The following is an 18,067-nucleotide window of genomic DNA, read 5'->3' as shown; positions in this document are numbered from 1 at the left end:
CAGGCTGCAAGGGATGCTGGGAAATCAAGTTTTAATGTATTCAGACTCAATAGTGAGAAGTGAGCTCTGCCTCCCAAGACTCCTGGGGAGGGGAATTCCCCCAAAATAGGAAAGAGGTTCAGATTCCATTTAGTCAGAATGAATGACAAATATTCACTACAATGTCCTTGCCCCACACGATGACTGGAAACCACTGGGTAGAGAGGAACACTCAGGTTAGGTAACGGGAATGTCACTATATAAAGGATATTCCTGAAGAGTTCAGTGTCTAGAAGTGGTGGGCACTTTTTCCACAGACCTCGCCTCAGACTTGCTGCCTCTATTTCAAAGAACAGACTGTGTTCACATAGTAAGAAGCAGAGAGTGGAGTTCTTTCCTCGTGAGAAAGCTCCCCAGTCTGCTCTTCCCCACCTTGTGTCTTAAGGATGGTGGAGTCTGGGGGTGAGAAGACCATGAAGTCGGTTCAACCATCTCCACTGAAAAAACACTCCAGGACACAATTACTGGTAAAGAAAAGTGCTCTTTTTTTAATTTGTTCTTGAATGTGTAGGTTCTATTAAGATCAGTGACACTTCCCCTTATAATGTTCCTCCCTCATGCCCCCAACCACCTTGGATCCGATGGCCACTTCTAGAAGAGGCCTAGCAGGAACTTACCCTACACAGCCAACAGAGGGGTGCAGCTTGAGGAATGAGCAGATGGCTCCAGAAGCAGCACCAGCTACTGAAGACTTTCCTCAAGGCAGCTCAGTCTGGCCTGTGAGGCCCTTTGCCCTGGCTTGGTCAAGACTCCCTAGCCACGTCCTACTGCAGTGTTCTCTTGTTCCCTGTGTGGCCTGAGCTTTAGAATTAGAATCACCATTACCATCTTGAGAGCTGGAGAGCCTCTGAGAGATCACTGTTTTCATATCTCCCTCCCCACCTCCTCCCAACGACTCTATAGATGGGGAAACTGTACCCAAGGTCACACAGTTCATAATTGGCAGAGTCAAAACTTAGGTATCTAGCATCTCAAATAATACATCTTCCTGTCATACCTTCTTGCCTCCAAGAAAATAACCAGCATCTGCCTCCAGCTCGAGAAACAACGGGAGCAAGCAGGTGGTGGTGATCAATACAGACGGGGACGACCTGGCTCAAGGGGCCAGGCTGACCCTAGTTGAACCCCAAGCAAGTGATGAATCACAGAACTTCCTGATTTCCCTCCAACAGAATGTTATCAGTGGCAGATACCCACTCCAGATGGGATCCTCCTCCTGGCTAGAGCACTGACCCATGCATGGAAACATGCTTACCATGATCCCATGCTCCTTACCGGCTAAGGCAGGCTGTAAATGGTGTGAGGATCCTGGTGATGAGCTGCCCACCCACTGGGTAATCCAGTTTACCAAATTTCTTCTTGGTAAGACCTAATCCACATTTCTGGCCTGATTTATATAGGGCCTCTTAGCACACTAAAATCTGGCTAAAATCTGTGCCTGTGCTGGGAGAGACAGAATCAATCACAGATGCTGTCCTCCCAGCAGAGCTCATACACCCACTTGGCATGAGGAGAACTGAGTCCAGGAGAAGAAATGAAGTCAAAGAAAAAAGGCAGACACGAAGGGTAGGGGAAGGAGCAGCCATGCTTCCTCCTGCCCATCTGGCTCCTGAAGAGGGGAGACCACGGGATGCTACCGATGGCGCTCCCTGTCCGTATCTCAAGGAAGGCTCAGCCTGTGTGGCTGAGAGGTAAAGAGGATAATCCAGACAGCTACGGTGTCACCAAAGCCAAGTAAAGAGGGTTTTTCAAAGAGGAAGTGGTAGATGATGTGAAATGCTGTAGGGAGTTCACGACAGTTGAGGACTGAAAGGTATTCACTTGATTTGGCAACCGGGCAGTCACTGGTGACTTTTGTGAAAAACTATATAGAGGATGAAAGAGTGACTAGGAAGAATCAATAAAAAATATTTTGTTAAGAGAAACTTGGCTGACAAGGGGAAAAGGTAAGTGTAACAGACTCTAAGAAATTTTATTTTAATCTTGGGGAGACCTTAGTTTGTTTGTTATCTATGTGGAGGTAACCAGTGGAGAGTGTGGCTGAAGACCCTGGAAAATGGGAGCAGTGAGATAAGCGATGGAGCAAAGTCTTGGAAGATGCAGAGCAGGATTCAAGAAGTAGAGCACCAAACAGGAATAACTGGTAGGGAGCTAAGGACGGCTACACAGAGGGATGGGAGGGGAGAGGAGCATGTGAACAGTAAAAGTCTTGTTTTAGGGTCTCTCTTCTGTGAAGTAGGCAATGAGGCCAGTCATTTGCTGAGAGAAACGATAAAGGGCACGCATGGAAAGCAGAGTAATAACAAGTCAAAGATACACCAATCAATACTGAGAGCCCAACTGAGGCTCTCAGCTCTGAATCTGTCATGCTTAGGAGCCCAGAAAGAGGGCTGATGCTAAACACAGCTAAACACAGGCTGATGCAGAAAATGGAGGATGGTTGATAGTTCCAGCAGAAGTTGGAGAGGATGAGGAAGTTCAGGATGCTGAAAAAAGCATCAGCGTATCACAGGACATGGATTTAGGCTCAGGAGAGGAGGAAGTCCAGGAGAAGACTGAAGGATTGGGAGAACAGAGAGCTAAGGTCTTGGAAATGGGTTGAAGGAGCAGGCAATTTAATTAATAGCAGTGGAAGAATGGGAGAAGAGGAAGCACAGGGGATGTTAATCCAGAAAGGGCAGAGTCTCAGTTAAGGAGTTCAGAAGAGAAGATTGTAGGTGACACCATGGAGTGAAAGAGAAAGCAGAGCAGAGCCCAGGAACATATAGGGAGGGGTCTATGTCTTAGGAGCAAGGCAAAGACCTGTTGCCAGAATTGGGTACAAGGAGCCAGAGTGCACCAGGGTTGATGGCAGGGTTCTCTGTGAAGACCTACAGAGCCTACAGAGGATCTGGTGGCTGCCACTTACACAAACAGGCAAGATGTATAGTTGGCAACTGCTGGAAGTTAGGCAGAGTCAACCCACCTAGGTTCCAGAAGAGAGCACTACAATCTCCTTTGCATCAGCTGAAACCAGCCCATTCTTCTGTTTCTCAGCATATCCAAGAAACCCAATTTCTCTTCTAGGACTGCATTCTGTACCTTAAGAAGCCAGAACTCATTGCATTTTCACTTCATGACTTTGTCAATGACCAAAGGACTTAACTGATTCCAAAATGGGACTATTATAGGAATAAGTCAAAAATGGGATTAGCTCAAATGTTAACAAAGAGCCATTAAAGTCAGTCACTCAGCCAGTAGCCTTTTGTTTAATTTCTAAAACACCATGTTGTTTTCTGCATGCAAAAACAAAACAAAACTATGACTTACAACACTGGTGTTAAGTACACAGGAGAAGCCAGGAGAGGGCAGTGCTGTGGGGTAACCAGCGTAGGAATGGGGGGCCACACACTCTTGGAAGAAAGGACACCATACCTCCCACCCTCCCTGCTCAGGTGCCTAAAGGGAGCTTCTTGGCATGCAGGGTTCTCAGCAGTGGGAAGGGAGCATGTGACTCTCTACCACATCACTAAGGTCCCCTGGCCCAGCAGGCTACAAGTGGGAACAACACTGATACAAGGGAAGCCAAGCACTTAACTAAGTATTTCTGCTTCGTATTTGTGGTTTCCAACTGGTCTTGGGGAAAGACGTCAATCAGGTTTGAGACTGTCACAGCCCTCACCCAGCTGCCCAACACAAAGCACCGTGAAGGTGATCCAGAGAAGGTGAGAAGGTGACCCACACAAAGGAAAAATGACCAAGAGGAGGAATTAATGAGATAATTACAGAGAGAACCTTTCCAAGCCAACTAAATAGAGAAAAAGATTCAAAAATTGAAAGGGAAATGGCCAGAGCCCAAACCATAAAGTCATATGAGCTCCAAAGAGCAGATGGTTACACCCAAAGATTGCCTGGCTACTGGAGTATTCAAGACTTAGTTACCCCAAACTAGAAAACATGATTACGGAAGCCCATCTGCTTAGGAGAGCTTGGCATGTGCTGGTGAGAGAATGGTAAGTCAGTGGGCATAGTCTGCTTTGAAGTGAAGATGCTCTCTCAGACTGGGTGGAAAGGAAATGAGCAGTTCCATCCACTCACAAGGAGAGAAGAAATGTTTTCTCTGATCAAAATGTCCCCATTAACAAGGGCCCTAAAGACAAGAATTTCCTTAAACTGTATCTCTTGGCAAAAATAAAGCCACGACCTGCAGCTCCCTTGAAATTAGCTAAGCCATGACAGGACCAGGGAGAGCTGTCTCCAGGCCAAGCCAACATCAGCAACAGGTTCCTTCCCAACCAAGCCCTTGCCAATGAGGTGGCCTGACCCCCAGCATCTGTGTATGCCTTTTCCTCCCAAACTCCTTGCATGGACCATGACCATCTAACTGAGATGTAGCCTGGAGCTCTGCTCCTGTGGCCCCCAGAACACTTCTCTTTGAATTCCTGGAGAAATAAAGTTCTAAAGTTGCTTCAGGGTCACCAAAGGACACTGAAGAGGCTTCTATCAGTTTTATATCCCTGACAGAACTTCCATGAATGCTTAGGGCTGGCTCCTGCCAGTCCCTCTGACCTTCTCCAACCTCCAACAAACAAAAGAGGGTGGGGGGCTATCAACAGAGTCTTGACTTTTTCTCGGCTATGGACAGCCTGAGGGCAGGCGAGTCAGAGGACTCACTTCTGATCTTTGGCTCTATGAAGTGGAGGAGTTGAGAGCTAGGATCTCTAAGCCGGAGGAGAGACCCAGCAGAGGGAGCTGGTTGTGGGTCATTCTCCTTGGCCCAGAATCTCTGTATGTGAAGCAGACAGCAGCTTCCTCACAGTTCTCCCAAGCAGAACTCAGGGTCTGGACCTGTGAATGGGCATAATGAAGGGGTGACCACCAATAATCACTTCTAAGAAGCCAGTTCTGACACCAAAGAAGAGCTCTCAATCCAAGGAGGTGGCATAGAGGGCACGCTCTGAAGTTAAAATCTTCTTAAGCCTGTTAAGTAAGATCCGAGCCTGAAGACCTAAGTGGTCTCTGCACGGCCCCCCAGCCCCGTCAAGAATGCCACACTATCCAGAGCTCCACAGTGGCCATCTGCATCAGCATCAGGAGAGGGGACGTGAAGAACAAATACCCTGAAAACCGTGAGAACCCGAGAATAGGCACCAGTTGAGACCTGTGGCCTCTAGAAACCTCATTACCACACCCAGGGCAGGTGCCTCTGTCCAAGCAGGCCAAACAAAGGCAAACAGTGACAGTCTTTGGCTGTGCTAGGCCAAGGATCACAGGCCTGCGGTAGCTACACCAGAACCTCTCTCCCTCCTTTTACCCTCTTCTGGGCCCAGGAGGAATTCAGATACATACGCTGCTCCTGAGCCCTGCACACTGCAAGGTGAGAAATGTCTGCCTTCGTCAGCAGGGAGAATTCACCAAGGAAGGATGGTCCTCCTGAGCCTGACCAGGCGTGGTCTTGTCAAGTGGACCCTACACATCTGACTGTTCTGCTCACAGGGAACACCCCCTCTTTGCTGTTTATTACTGAAATCTTCTCTGTAGTGGATGCACTATGGCTCCCAAATAAATGCTGTACGATGCAAAAGGCAAAGAAGGGCAGTACAGGCTCGACAAGAAGCATCTCACGTCCACGATCCAAGGAGAATGCGCTGAAAGGTGGGGAGGAGGGGTCGACAGGAGGGGGTACCAGCTGCCAGAGTGCTTGGTCTCCTTCCAGCCCTCACACCTGGGAGATGCTGTTGGCCAGGCGGAATGACACTCGTTTTGCTCTTTCATTCTCCTGAAAGAAAAAAAAAAATTTAGAATCAGAATGCCCAAATGTAGGGTTCATTAGTGTGAAAAGTCCAGACTGGGATTCCCCAGGGCCAAAGTGTTCTATTCCACCCCAAGGATGCAACTTCAAAGCTCACTGAAGCCACCAAGCACTGCGTGCCAAGTGTCACAGGCAACGGGAGTGGCTGGTGGGACCCTGGCACACGGTGGGCAGGCAGTACATGTCAGTGGAATGAAACAGCATGGAACTGATGTTTCAGGTCTGCACGACTGAGACCAAACCAAAGGTCAGAGGAGATCTCTTTCCTGCAAGCAACACCTCTCCCTCCTTCTCTACACCAAGGGGCTAAGAAGACTCTCCCTTTGTCCCAACCCAAGTGGAGATCAGGATTGAGACCAGGGCATCACAGTGTGGAATAACCAGCAGGAGTCAGGAGACCTGGTCCTGCTGCAAATTTTCGGGGTGACCCAGGCAGGTACATCCATCTCTCTGAGTTCTGAGCCTCAGGGGTCACTGGAGCTGAAGAGCCCCACACTGCTTTGCCTTCCACTTAGGCTGAGGGGTGGGAAGTGAGGGCTCCTTGTCCCTGCTCTCTTGTGCCACCTGAGCTGAAAAGCCTCACTTCAGGTTACCCTGTACCTGCTGCATGGGTGCCCTCCACCTGCCCAATCACCCACTCACCCACCTGCCTGCCAGCTGGCAGCAGCTTCTTACCATATGTCGCCGCCGCCTCTTGGGCTGGATGCCCTCCTGCATGTAGTGGGGCCACGGAAAGCCCTGGGGAGTGGAATACCCGCTCTCACTAGACACCTCCTCAGAGTCTGAGTCCTCCTGCTGTGGCTGAGCGAACCGTTTCTCGGGGTAGATCTCCTTCAACCAGCCCTCAAAGAACACTTCCAGGCAGCGGCCTGCCTCTGCAACCTCAGAGTCGGGCTGAAGGGGGAGGAGAGCAGTGATGATCTGGCCCTGATCCACCAGCACATCCCTTCCAGGCCCCTCAAGAGCTGTACAAAGAGCACAAAGCCTTGCTGGGTCTCCTGGGTGCCTCAAACTCTACATTTTCTCAGGACGCAGGATAATCAGTTCAGTATCATCAGCTCTCCAAGCAGAAGTGACCCTGACAGTTACCCACAGATAGCGAGTCACTAACAACCCCCATCTTTCTCCTGAGTTCATGCTGAGGCCCAAATGTGGGAGAGAGTTTATACACACTACAGTAGGCCCCCGAAGGTCTGCTCCCAGGTCCTCATAGCAGCCCAGGCCCAAACCAGACACCCCTATCCAGCCATGAAAATCCTGGGGGTCACTGGAAATAGAAGAGAGGGAAAACAGGGAAGACGTACATAATTGAACTTAGCACAGTTCCAGAACATGAGGCGGACGTCTGATACCACCTCCTCCGGGGTGGTGTAGTGAGCTGGGTCCTTCTTTTGCAGCTTCCTCCGGATGATCGACAGGTCCATGGGCCTCTTAATAATCTGGTAGTAATGTCGGGCCTTGGGGGAGGAGAAGAGGGGAAGCAAATAGGAAGAGAGAAGTGGAGGAGAAAAGTAAGGATAAGATGGAAGAAGAGATAGAGAATGAGTCGGAGTAGAAGTAAAAGAACACAAAGAAGAGAAAGGCAGCAGGAAGCAACGTGTGGAGGGAAAAGAGAAAGGGAAAGGAGGAGTAGTGTACATGTCAAGCAGGTCTGACGCAGCAGCAGTTGTGGGGGACTGTGGTGGCCAGGCCGCCAGGTCCCTAAATCATGCACAAATTACTCCTACTTCCAGCAGGCACGCTCCGAGCCTACCCTGGGCCCCACCTCAATCCGCTCCAGGCCCAGGCCTTCTGCAGAACCAGCAAGTCCTTCCTTACCAGCGGGCTGACAGGTTCATGGAAGGGCAGGCTGAGGCTGTTGCAGCACAAGGACAGTACCAGCTTCTCACACTTCTGCGGAAACCAGAATGGGCAGCCGCGTCAGTCTGCCCTGGCCCCACCTCAGTGAGAATTAAACATAGTGACCCTGATGGCTTTGGCCCACAGGTATGAACCGCCGGCCATACCAGGGCACAGTTCAGCCTCCCAGGCCAGAGGAAAACAGCTGGCAGAAGGAAAATCATAGCAAACCCCCATGGGCCAAAGTCTAGGCATAGCCCAAAAGAGAGGTACCAGAGAGGCTTCTCATCCCCTCAGAAAAGTCTCAGCCCCCATAGGCACAGGCAGGCCACCCCAGGTGGGAACCTCGTTCCCAGAGACCCCTCCCTACCTTCTGGTCATATATGTTCAGGCCAGGAGGGGCCCGCACTCCAGGCTGGCTGAAGCGGGCGTTCTCGCAATCGTACTCCATCTCGGGCTGGGTCAGGCTGCGGCACAACGTGCATACCCAGTCTCCCCTGCAGAGGCAAGGAGGCCACGTGAGGCCCCCCGCACACGTCCACAGCCCCTCCCTGCTCCTCTACCCCCAGACAGGCCTGGCGGGGGGGGGGGGGGCGCCATGAGAAACCAAGTCCCCAGCCTCGCCCTACAGAGAATGGCTTCCTAGCAACAGTCTTGAAAAAAAATTCAGTTAACTCAGGATCAGTGAATCCAGAAAAACAGGAGTCAGCAAGGGGCTGGGAGAGACGTCAAGGGATAAATCTGCACAAGAGGAAGCTGGCAACAGAGGAGGAAGCTGGGAACAGAGGAGAAAGGGAAGCAGCCGCCTGTCTGTGTGCAGAAGGAGCACAGAGAGAGCCACTAAGTCACAGACCTGCAGTTTACGCAGGCCAGGGAGGGGAGGAAGTCCCCCCCGAGAGAGCCCTGTGGGCTGGCCTGGAATAACCTCCCTTGGAAGATCACTGTGCCATCCAGGTCAGGGCCTGGGTGGCATGACTCACCCTGGGAAGCTGAGCAGGGCTGGCAAGTGGCAGGAAAGGTGGTACACTTTGGGGCAGCGGTCACAGCACAGCAGCTCCCCCCCGTTGAGGCAGACAGCACAGAAGTCCTCATTCTCTATGGGTACTGGGGGCCCCTTCTTGGCTCCAGGGGTTCGAGGAATGAGCCTGTGTTCTTCAGGAGATGCACTCTCCACCTCTGGGGGCTGCTGCCCAGCCAGGGATGTGACAGTGACCTTTCTTCCCCCTAGATTTGGGGACTGGATGGCATCAGGCAGGTGGTCCTGGCTGACCTTGGGGAAGAAGTGAGTCTGAGCGGTCAGAGCGAGGCACCACGTTATTGAGGGAGGGAGAGGAAAGATGACAAGTTGGTGCCTGGGCACCAACTTATTTCAGGACCCCAAACCAGCCAGCCCCAGGAACACCAGGACAGCTCAGTCCTAGCGTGCCCCTCACAGACCCCAGGCAGCAGGGGACAAGGTGTGGCCGAGCAGCAGCCCCTCTCAGAGACTCGGAACAAGGCTGGGGCCAAGATTCTGCCAGGAGCAGAGAGGAAAGAGAGGCTCCTGGACTGGGCCAAGTTTCAAGGAGAAGGCAGAGAAAAGTGGTACCTTAATGGACATGCTGGAGGACTCAGAACCACATTCAATGATCAGCAGGAAGCTCCCATCCTGATCATTCTTCTGTGGCTTCAGCTTGAACACCGGCATCTCGCCCAAGGAGGCAGCACAGATCTTGAGCCGCTCCAGGCGCACGTAGGGAATCTTGGGCTCATTACTGAAGGGTCTAGGGCAAGAACCACATCCCTGGGTCTCGGACAGCCACATTCCTCTGGCCCGACTGCTAAGTCAAGCTCATCCATGATCTCACAACTGAACTGCTGCTCAGGAACTCCTCAGTCCAACCCTCCACAGGCCCCTCTTCCAGCCCACCACCAGCTCTGCCTAGTCAGGTCCCATCAGCCCGTGGGAGCCCTCTGATCAAAGGGGGACCCCTGTAGAGGGGAACTGCATCCAGAGTGCCTGCCTCACAGCACTGGAGCCAGGACAATCTCCCACAACCATCCCAGACACACAACCACACACCCACTCCAGGGTCTGAGGGCTGAAGAAGAAGACAGAGGCAGGCAAGCTCCAGATTAAGACATCAAGGATGCTCACTTCCTGTGCCAGTCTCCCAGGACATGAAGTTGGATGGTGGGAGAGGGATATTGGGCCAAGGGTCTGTTACCTGATACTCTGGTTCTCTTCTGTGTTCAGCCCGAGGGCTCCTTGTTCAAAACTCTCATACTCTAAGACAAAAGACAAATTCATGTATACATTTATGATAACACACCCTGTCACCCACACCTTCTACTCTTATCCGCTATTCATACTGCGGTCACATGCCTGTCATACCCTCCTTACTCACACTGTAATCACTCATCATGGTGACAATACTACTCGGCTCACTTCCCGAGTGGGGAAGAAGGCTACTTTCTTTTTCAAAGATAACACAGGTTAACACTCAGAGGCTACCCAGGAGTGAGTGTTGGGTTAGGTGCTGAGGAGCCAGCGTCTCAGCTTCAAAATGAGCTCAGAAGTCACTTATTCCCCATGTATATACTGGTGTCACCTGCTCTCAGGAATCATTCTGTGCAGCCCCTTCCTTATCAGCCAAGTGCTGGGATTTCAGCACAGCCTGAGAATCCAGCTCACCTTCCGAGGGCAAGAGGCTCCCGGGAGCCCTTCCCTGAGAAGTGCAGTCTGTACAGATGGGCAGGGGGCAGTGGGGAGAGAGGAGGACACTAGCATGTACTGGGGGCCCACTCAGCACCAGGCACTGGCCAATGCTTCCATTGACAAACAGGGTTCGAAATATTTAATTGATTAAAATTCAGGGTTGCATTATTGTGCAGTTAGGAAGAGCCAATGTGAGGGGACAAGGAGAAAAATTTCTTCATCTATTAAATACATAGGTAACAGACTGATTGTTACAAACTACACATGCATCATACACTGAACTAAGAAGGCCCCTAGCGCTCACTAGGTAGTTGCTATCTAACTTCCCAACCAGCCCTCACCTTCCCTGGAAGAAAGGTGCCTTGGCCTAGCCCCATTTGAGAATGGGTGTGGGGAGCTGAAAAGAGAATCAGAGTCAAGTCCAACCAGTCCAAATTCCCTTTACTGTGAGGCAAAAATCCACATCAAGGCCAGGTGCAAGGCAAATTCTTGTACTACAGAATAAGTCATCAAATGATTTCACTGTAGGTATTTTTCCCAGAAGCCTATGAAGTAGCTATGATTAGCTCCATATACAGGGGGAAAAACTAAGTCAGAAAAGTTAGGTATTTTGCACACATTCAAATATAAAGAGACAGAGCGGGTCAGCTAACCCAGAGTCAGACGTGCTCTTGTCCCTAAGAAGTTTTGCCAAGCCTAGCCCTTCTGGGGTGGTGCTCTTCCTGCTTCCCCCTACCGATAACCCAGATCCCCAAATTTCTGCCTGGGGAATTTTACAAGGAGGTTAATTCCTGGCCACGGTGAGGGAAACAGAACAGGCATCAAAAGGTCAATTCTGGACAGAGAGGTGAGGTTACTTTCTGTTGAGAGAAAGACACTGTTCCCTCAGTCTCTGCTCTGCTGACCTCTGTTTCACCTGCAGTGCTGGGCCCACCTGCTCAAGCGTGTGGGCAGCACGAAATGCAGGCTGCCGAGTCTCACCTTTTGGGCTCTGGTACTGCTGCAGGGCCACAGATGTGCTGACCACTGGCACCAGTGTGGGTTTTTTCACAGAGAGGTTAATTGGCTCCTCCAGGTCTGAGGGGATAGACAAGTCCTTGGAAGCATCCAGACCAGAGGCTGTAGGGCCTTGTCCCAGAGAGTCAGTGAAGCGGGTAGAATCCTCACTTTCCATCTTTCAAAAGTGAAAGGCCAACAAGAATCAAAGAAATCAGACATTTTCCCTGTCGCTGGTCACAGAGCTGTTAAGCTAAGGCCAGAATGAGGCCTCAGGGGCCACTCTTTTCCCCAGAGTTAAGCAGATGAAGTTAAATGACATTTCCCCAAGACCTACCTTACACAAGGAATTCCCCAGGGAGGGGTCAGCTCCATCCCCAGGGCACAGGCCCCCTGCAGTTCGGCCAGAACCAGGATTGCAGCCAGACCCAGTCTCCAGCGGCACATCAGAAGCTGGAAGCACACTTTGCAGAGGACAGGTTGCCAGGCTTGGCACAGTGTGGGTGGGACCAGACATCAGGTTGGGTCCAGCCTGAGAGTGATCACTTGCCAGGCTTGTGATGGCCGGGGAGGGATCACTCATTAGGCTGGGCATGGACTGGGGTGGGCCACGCACAAGGCTGGGCATGGCCGGCAGGTGACTGGCTGTCAGGCTGGTCACAGCCTGGTTTTGACCACTCGCTAGGCTGGACATGGTTGGTGGGGGGCCACTCAACAGGCTTGGTACCACTTGGGGCATCACTTGGGGTGGGGCAGCTGTCAGGCTGCTCTTGCTCTGTATCTGTGGCTCAAGGGTCCTTGCCAGCCTGGTAGATGACAGCTCCATCTCCAGTGTGTTGGAAAAGCCCATGATGCTCAGAGAAGTGGAATGCTACAGGAGCAAAGACAGGGGAGAGTCCAGCTGTTAGGTAGGAATGGTGGGAAGGAAAGGAGGGAGGAAGCCCGTAAGAATCCGATGCTCAGATTTCACTCTGCCTCAGAGTCTAGTAGCTGCAGGGAACTCAGACAGACCATGAAGTCCTGTTCCCATTCCCCTACACCATGGAGGTTGCTGGGCTATGACCCAGAGAGGTGGGCACAGCTGAGGACACTGGTATGCATGCGCACGTGTGTGTGTGTGTGTGTGTGTGTGTGTGTGTGTGTGTGAGACACAGACTGACAGAGAGAGGGAGAGAGACAGCCTACCCCTTGACCTGAGGGTGGTACAAACTTACACACACACATTATCAGCCACATCCCTCACCCCCATCTAGTGGCCTTCCCTCCCTTCTGGGAGTCCTACAGGATACTTTCTGCTACATAAGAATGGGAGGAAGTTCAGAAGGCTCAAACCCTGATCTACCGCAGACATTCTCTGAGATAATGCCAAGGCTTGGGGAGCCCCAGTCAGTCCTGTGGAACGTCAACCCCAGAGTCTTCTCACAGGCTTGTTCAGATCAACTCCAGCACCATCAGCATTAGACTGAAGACTCTGACCAAGAGATGTGAAGGTCTTTTCTAGCCCTACTACACCTGCCAAAGCTGTTCTAAACCAGAGGCAGAGAACATCAGAGCAGCTAAATCTTAATATGGGCAACTTGGACAATTAATGGGTATGGCGATAACATTTCAACCCCCATAATTCTTTGCTCAGTTCTAACCACTTGGTGAAGTAGGCAGAAGAAAGACATACAGATTACTACACAGAACCCATTGCAGTTTTTCAGGTTGGAGAAACAGACGGAGGGCAACTGGTGGGAAGATTGGTTCTAAATGCAACCTTCAGTAATTTCTGTTTGATATCCAAGCCTTTTTTAAGACAAAAAACAACCATTTGACACCTTTTGAAAATCAAAGAGGAAACAAGGAGTAAATATCTCAAAGCTTCCAAGTCAGTATCTTAAACCTATCATTCTTTTCCCTGAGTAAGACATTCAAATTTCCATAGGAAAAGAAATACTTCAAATACCCTCTCAAGTTTCCATACTATATTAGTAAAGCTAATCAACAAAGACTGTCCTCACCTCAGTGAATGTCACCCTAGTCACCCAGTTCTTTGAGTCGGATCCTAGGAGGGAGGCATCAGTGGGCACCCCGCCTCCCTCACCCAAGCTAACACCAAACCTCATCAACTCCACCACTTGAACACCTCTCAACTATTCCCACTCTTCCTCTCTGCTGCTGGGGCCTGAGCCCGGGTTACACTTCATATTTTCCCAGACTACAATAATAGCCTCTGCAGTGAAGAAATACTTTGACAGCACAAATCTGACCACATCCGCGCTCTGCATAAAACCATACTGCTCCCCACTGTGAAAATCCCTAACAAAGTTCCCAAGGCCTTGATGCTCTATTCTCTGTCCATCTCTGCAGCCAGAGTTCATATAGTGGCCCTCTCCTATTCTTTGAGCTCCAGTGGGCTCAGACAATTTTTTAGGTCCAGAATCATGATATCCTCTCCCTTACCCACTTCAGACAGATTGCTTCCTCTGGAACATTCTCCTAACCCTGCCCCTGTTCCACTTACTTTCTGAATTCAGCTCACCTGTGAATCTTCACTCCCCTCTTTTACATTCTCATAACTCCTGTACTTCAGTCTCATAGCACAATCTATGATACTGTTTAATATATATGTCCCCTACCAAACTGTAAACTCCATTAGACTATGCGTGTGTGCAGTCACTCAGTTGTGTCTGACTCTGTGATCCCATGCACTGTAGCCCTCCAGGCTCCTCTGACCATGGAATTTTCCAGGCAAGAATACTGGAGTGGGTTGTCATTTCCTCCTCCAGAGAATCTTCCTGACCCAGGGATGGAACCCTCAACTCTTGTGTCTCCTGCATTGGCAGACAGGTGGATTCTTTACCAACTGCACCACCTGGGAAGCCCCACCCCATTAGAGTACGGATTTTGTCTGTTTTGCTTGTTCAGTGTTTTCCTAGACCCAAGAACAGTGCCTGGATGAACAAATGAATTAATGGGCTAGTCACAATTTTTTTAAAACAATAATGCATGACTGTTTAATTCTACAAATTGCATGCCCAATGAATAGAAGCTTAGTTCTAACAACTAAGTCTGAGTTTCTCTAAAACAATGCCCATTTTTATGTAGCTAAAATTTATTGAGAATTTATTATATACAATGCAACTTGCTAAGTGTTTTACATATATTTCCTCATTTAACTCTCACAGCAAACATTAAAGGGTTGTGAAGTTTACAAGAAATAATCCATGTAAACATCTAGAGCAACGTCTGGCAGTGGGTACTCAGCAAACGCTAGCTGCTGCTGTTACTATTACTGTTAATGTTGTTATTGTTGTGGCCCTAATTTTATAATTGAGAACAATGAAGCTCAGAGAGGCATCTGAGGTTTTTTATGTAATTGAAAACATAATTTTATAAACCTCAATTTCTATTTGTATTCATATATAGAAATACAATTGCTGTTTATATATTGAACTTGTACCCAGAGATCTTACTAAAGTCACATTGAGATCTTCTGTGCATACAAATCATGTTGCCTGTGACTAGTGAGTTTTATTTTCTCCCTTCACTTACATTTGCTTCTCTTGCCTTACTCCACTAGTTAAGACCTCCAGTAGGAAGCTGAATAGAAGTAGTGACAGTAGCCATCTTACATTCCTAATCTCAGGGGGATCCTTTCACTATTCACTGGTATGATATTTGTCATAGGATTTTTATGGCTTTAGAATCCAGCTCTCTGGCACCAAAGCCACACTCTTCTTTCTGGCCTGCCTGCCTCTGCCCTTCTCACTGCTCACCCTGTTCCCTGATCTCTCCCACATTCTGTTCTTCCATCTCTTCGTCTTTCCACCACCTGCCCTTTGTCTCTCTTGATTTTCTTTTCTCTTTTCTTCTCCCCCAACCCTTTTTCCTTATTACTTATTTAACTGCTTTAGTAAAGCTTATAATTCCTATTCTTAATTTTCAGTTTTAAAAGCAGATGAGCTAAATACCCTTTGTTTCTCTATAGAAAAGTTTACTTTTAACATGTTTCTTCATAGTTCAATGGTCTTCAATAAAAAGGCTTCAATTTGCTATATAGTCTAAGTCCCAAGATCAGAAAGGTGAGGAGGAAGAGGGATGGGGGGAATGCTCAAACAAAATGAGATAAACTAGGTATAGAGCCCAGCTTAAGGGACTGAGGCCAGAGGCCAAGGGCTATCTCAAACATACCCAGGCCTGCATCCCTTGGTGTCCCCTTGTTGTCCTGGTTATGCACTCATACAACTTTCTGATATTCTGTATTTTCTTATCTTTGGGTAAGAATATCCAACAATCATTGTATTTCCTTTTATACACGATTGTCTAATCCTTTGAGCTGGATACTTTGACCGTCTCCCTATTTGACATGTATATTTAATGCAATCATCTCATCTACCAATGACACAGATAACTCTTAGTGAAATCCTTGGTGCCAAGCCTCAAGAGCACCAAAACCAATCTGGAACCATTCCAGGTACCAGATGGTCAGGGGCTGTACGTCACAAGATATACATGAGATTAAATTCCCAAAGACAAAACCTTTCAGATTAAGAGTAGAGATCACATTTGTAGGATATCAATTCTCCTTATTACATACCATGAAATGTGAGTTAACATAATGATAAAGGAGAGAGGGCATGCAGCTTGAGCCATGGAAGAATTGTGGAAACTCTCTTGCGGTTTATTTTGAGCTGGGCCTGCTGGACTTGCTCCCACAACACCTAACAGACAGCATGAGGTTAGTAACTTGTCCTGATACTGAACACTAGACTGATCTCTTTCCTGTTCATTTCTATAACCAATCTCAAAAAGGCCAAGGCTATCAGGAGTGGTATGAAGCTCTGGTAACAGTAACAAGGACCTGGGAAATGTATATGGGGAAATTATAAGAAGAGACTCAGAGAAAGTGCGTTGTGAAAGTTGGCCTCAATCCTGTTCTATAGGCTATGCAAATACAGTGGCATTTCTGGAACCTATCCTGTGTGTTACTTATTTTTGATACTTCATTTGGCTCTCTGGAATGAATACAAAATATTAACACATAAGGTCCTTATGTCATGTACAGAAAGAAAGAGGGGAGTTGAGATCCTCTATCCTACCCTGCTACAAGGTAAGTAGGGGAAAGGGAAGGGCCAACTTTCAGGGCCAGGAAAGCAGGCTGAGTCGCTGGGGCCTGTAAGGAAGGAAAGGTCTTCTCAGGAACGTGCTATAACTGGAGAAGGGCTTGTGAGTATGGCCAAGTTGTCCGACATTTGGTGTCTCACACACAGGAGAAGCTTCTATGTCAGTGGAGAAGGTGCTATCTGCCCTCTCTAGCACCTAGGATTGTTCAGAGGTCAAATGAGAGAAGATCAAAGTGTATGGCCAGCTGGAACGTCTGTGCAGGGCAATCACTGACACCTCCCAGATTAACTGACACCTTGAATTCATCTTCGCATATAAAACCTCAGACTTCATCAGTGAGCATATGTATTTTGAGGTTTGCAAGTAAAAATAAGCTATTTTCTAGTTCAAGGAGAAAAGTCAAAAATACAAAAACAAAAAACCTCTGAGAATCAGCTCAGGTCATTTCTGACATACGAAGGGCACTCTCTCTTACCTCCATGACCTAGCATCTCCTTACTTGCCCCTAATTTGGTCTCCTCCCAAATTATATGTCCCTGTCCCTTTGCTCTCCTTTTCTCTTAATCTTTTTATCTCTGTTTGCAACCTGCCTGACCTGTGACCTATCTAAATTGTATGAAATTTCAACCTCTTCTCCTGGTCACCTTTGTAGTCCTTTACCCATCTGACCTGTTCATCTGTGCTCTGTTACCTGCTGCCTTTCCTCTCCCCTTTCTCACCACCTAGATCTTTTTCTGGAGTTCAATTTCTTTTTTGGCTGAATTCAATTTCTTTTTCTGAAGACCTGGAGTGCCTACATTGCCATTCTAATGATTGCCACAAGATGCTGTCAAAATCCAGAGAAGACATTGTTCTTTCATTTTAACAGGAAGGGAAATTGAGACACAGAGTAAGTACCCAAATTTTCCAAGCTCATAAAAGAATCCAAGACTGGGTCTAGCCTTAGAAACCTGCTGGCTGGTCTTGATTTTGTGCCATTAGGTAGAAAGTTAGTGCTCTAGTGCGACGTGATTGAGAAGTCAATAAACAGACACCTGGTGCACATACCCTGAGTTTAATATAAATTTCAAGTTCGTACAGCAAGATAATATTGCTTGGGATAAAGCAGCACAGATAGAGTGGTGTTTCACAGAAATCAATCTGCCAGATATCTGAAACATACCTCTTTCAATAACAAAATGCAATTGACTTTAAAATATTATTTTGAAGGATAGTACTTCTAAAATGCTTTGCACACTACTCTATCTTACTAAACAGAGTACCTGAGGCCGAATAGGCCATTTCTTAGTGACATAAAATAATTCTGATGAACCTCTGTTGCTGGGGTATTCTGTAGTGTTCATCGGTGCTTTAGGGAACTTCTAAGAACGTAGTAGGATTTAGCTAGTCCTTTCCGTGAATGACATCACATCATGGCACTTTTCCAGGTGAAGTTTCTTGTCTTCTCTCCTGTTGTTAGCTGCCATTATAGAAGTCCTGACTCCCTGCTTCTACTCTGCTTACTGCTATAATATAGAAAAAACTAAATATAATATTTTAAAAACTAAAAATTTCCAAAGAAAACCATATAACTAAGCTTACTAGATCAAGTTGAC

General features: G+C 48.4%; 1 protein-coding gene across 2 annotated transcripts in view; it reads right to left on the bottom strand.

Annotated features, from left to right (window-relative positions):
- Positions 1-504: 504 nt before the first annotated feature.
- Positions 505-18,067, bottom strand: part of TRIM66 (tripartite motif containing 66) — a 68,013-nt gene continuing 50,450 nt past the window's right edge. For both annotated transcript variants that reach the window (XM_043481439.1, XM_043481441.1), the window contains 10 exons: positions 11,701-12,234; positions 11,349-11,541; positions 9,877-9,937; positions 9,258-9,432; positions 8,650-8,939; positions 8,040-8,166; positions 7,649-7,723; positions 7,135-7,287; positions 6,506-6,724; positions 505-5,797 (listed from right to left, as the gene is read on the bottom strand). In XM_043481439.1, coding sequence (XP_043337374.1) covers positions 5,738-5,797; positions 6,506-6,724; positions 7,135-7,287; positions 7,649-7,723; positions 8,040-8,166; positions 8,650-8,939; positions 9,258-9,432; positions 9,877-9,937; positions 11,349-11,541; positions 11,701-12,234 — 1,887 coding nt within the window. In that variant the 3' untranslated portion in view covers positions 505-5,737. The remainder of the gene's footprint in view (positions 5,798-6,505; positions 6,725-7,134; positions 7,288-7,648; positions 7,724-8,039; positions 8,167-8,649; positions 8,940-9,257; positions 9,433-9,876; positions 9,938-11,348; positions 11,542-11,700; positions 12,235-18,067) is intronic.

Source organism: Cervus canadensis, chromosome 11, assembly GCF_019320065.1.
Source record: "Cervus canadensis isolate Bull #8, Minnesota chromosome 11, ASM1932006v1, whole genome shotgun sequence".
NCBI classification, from domain to species: domain Eukaryota; kingdom Metazoa; phylum Chordata; class Mammalia; order Artiodactyla; family Cervidae; genus Cervus; species Cervus canadensis.
Note: the sequence above shows the minus strand (reverse complement) of the source record. Positions and strands in the feature narration are given on the sequence as shown.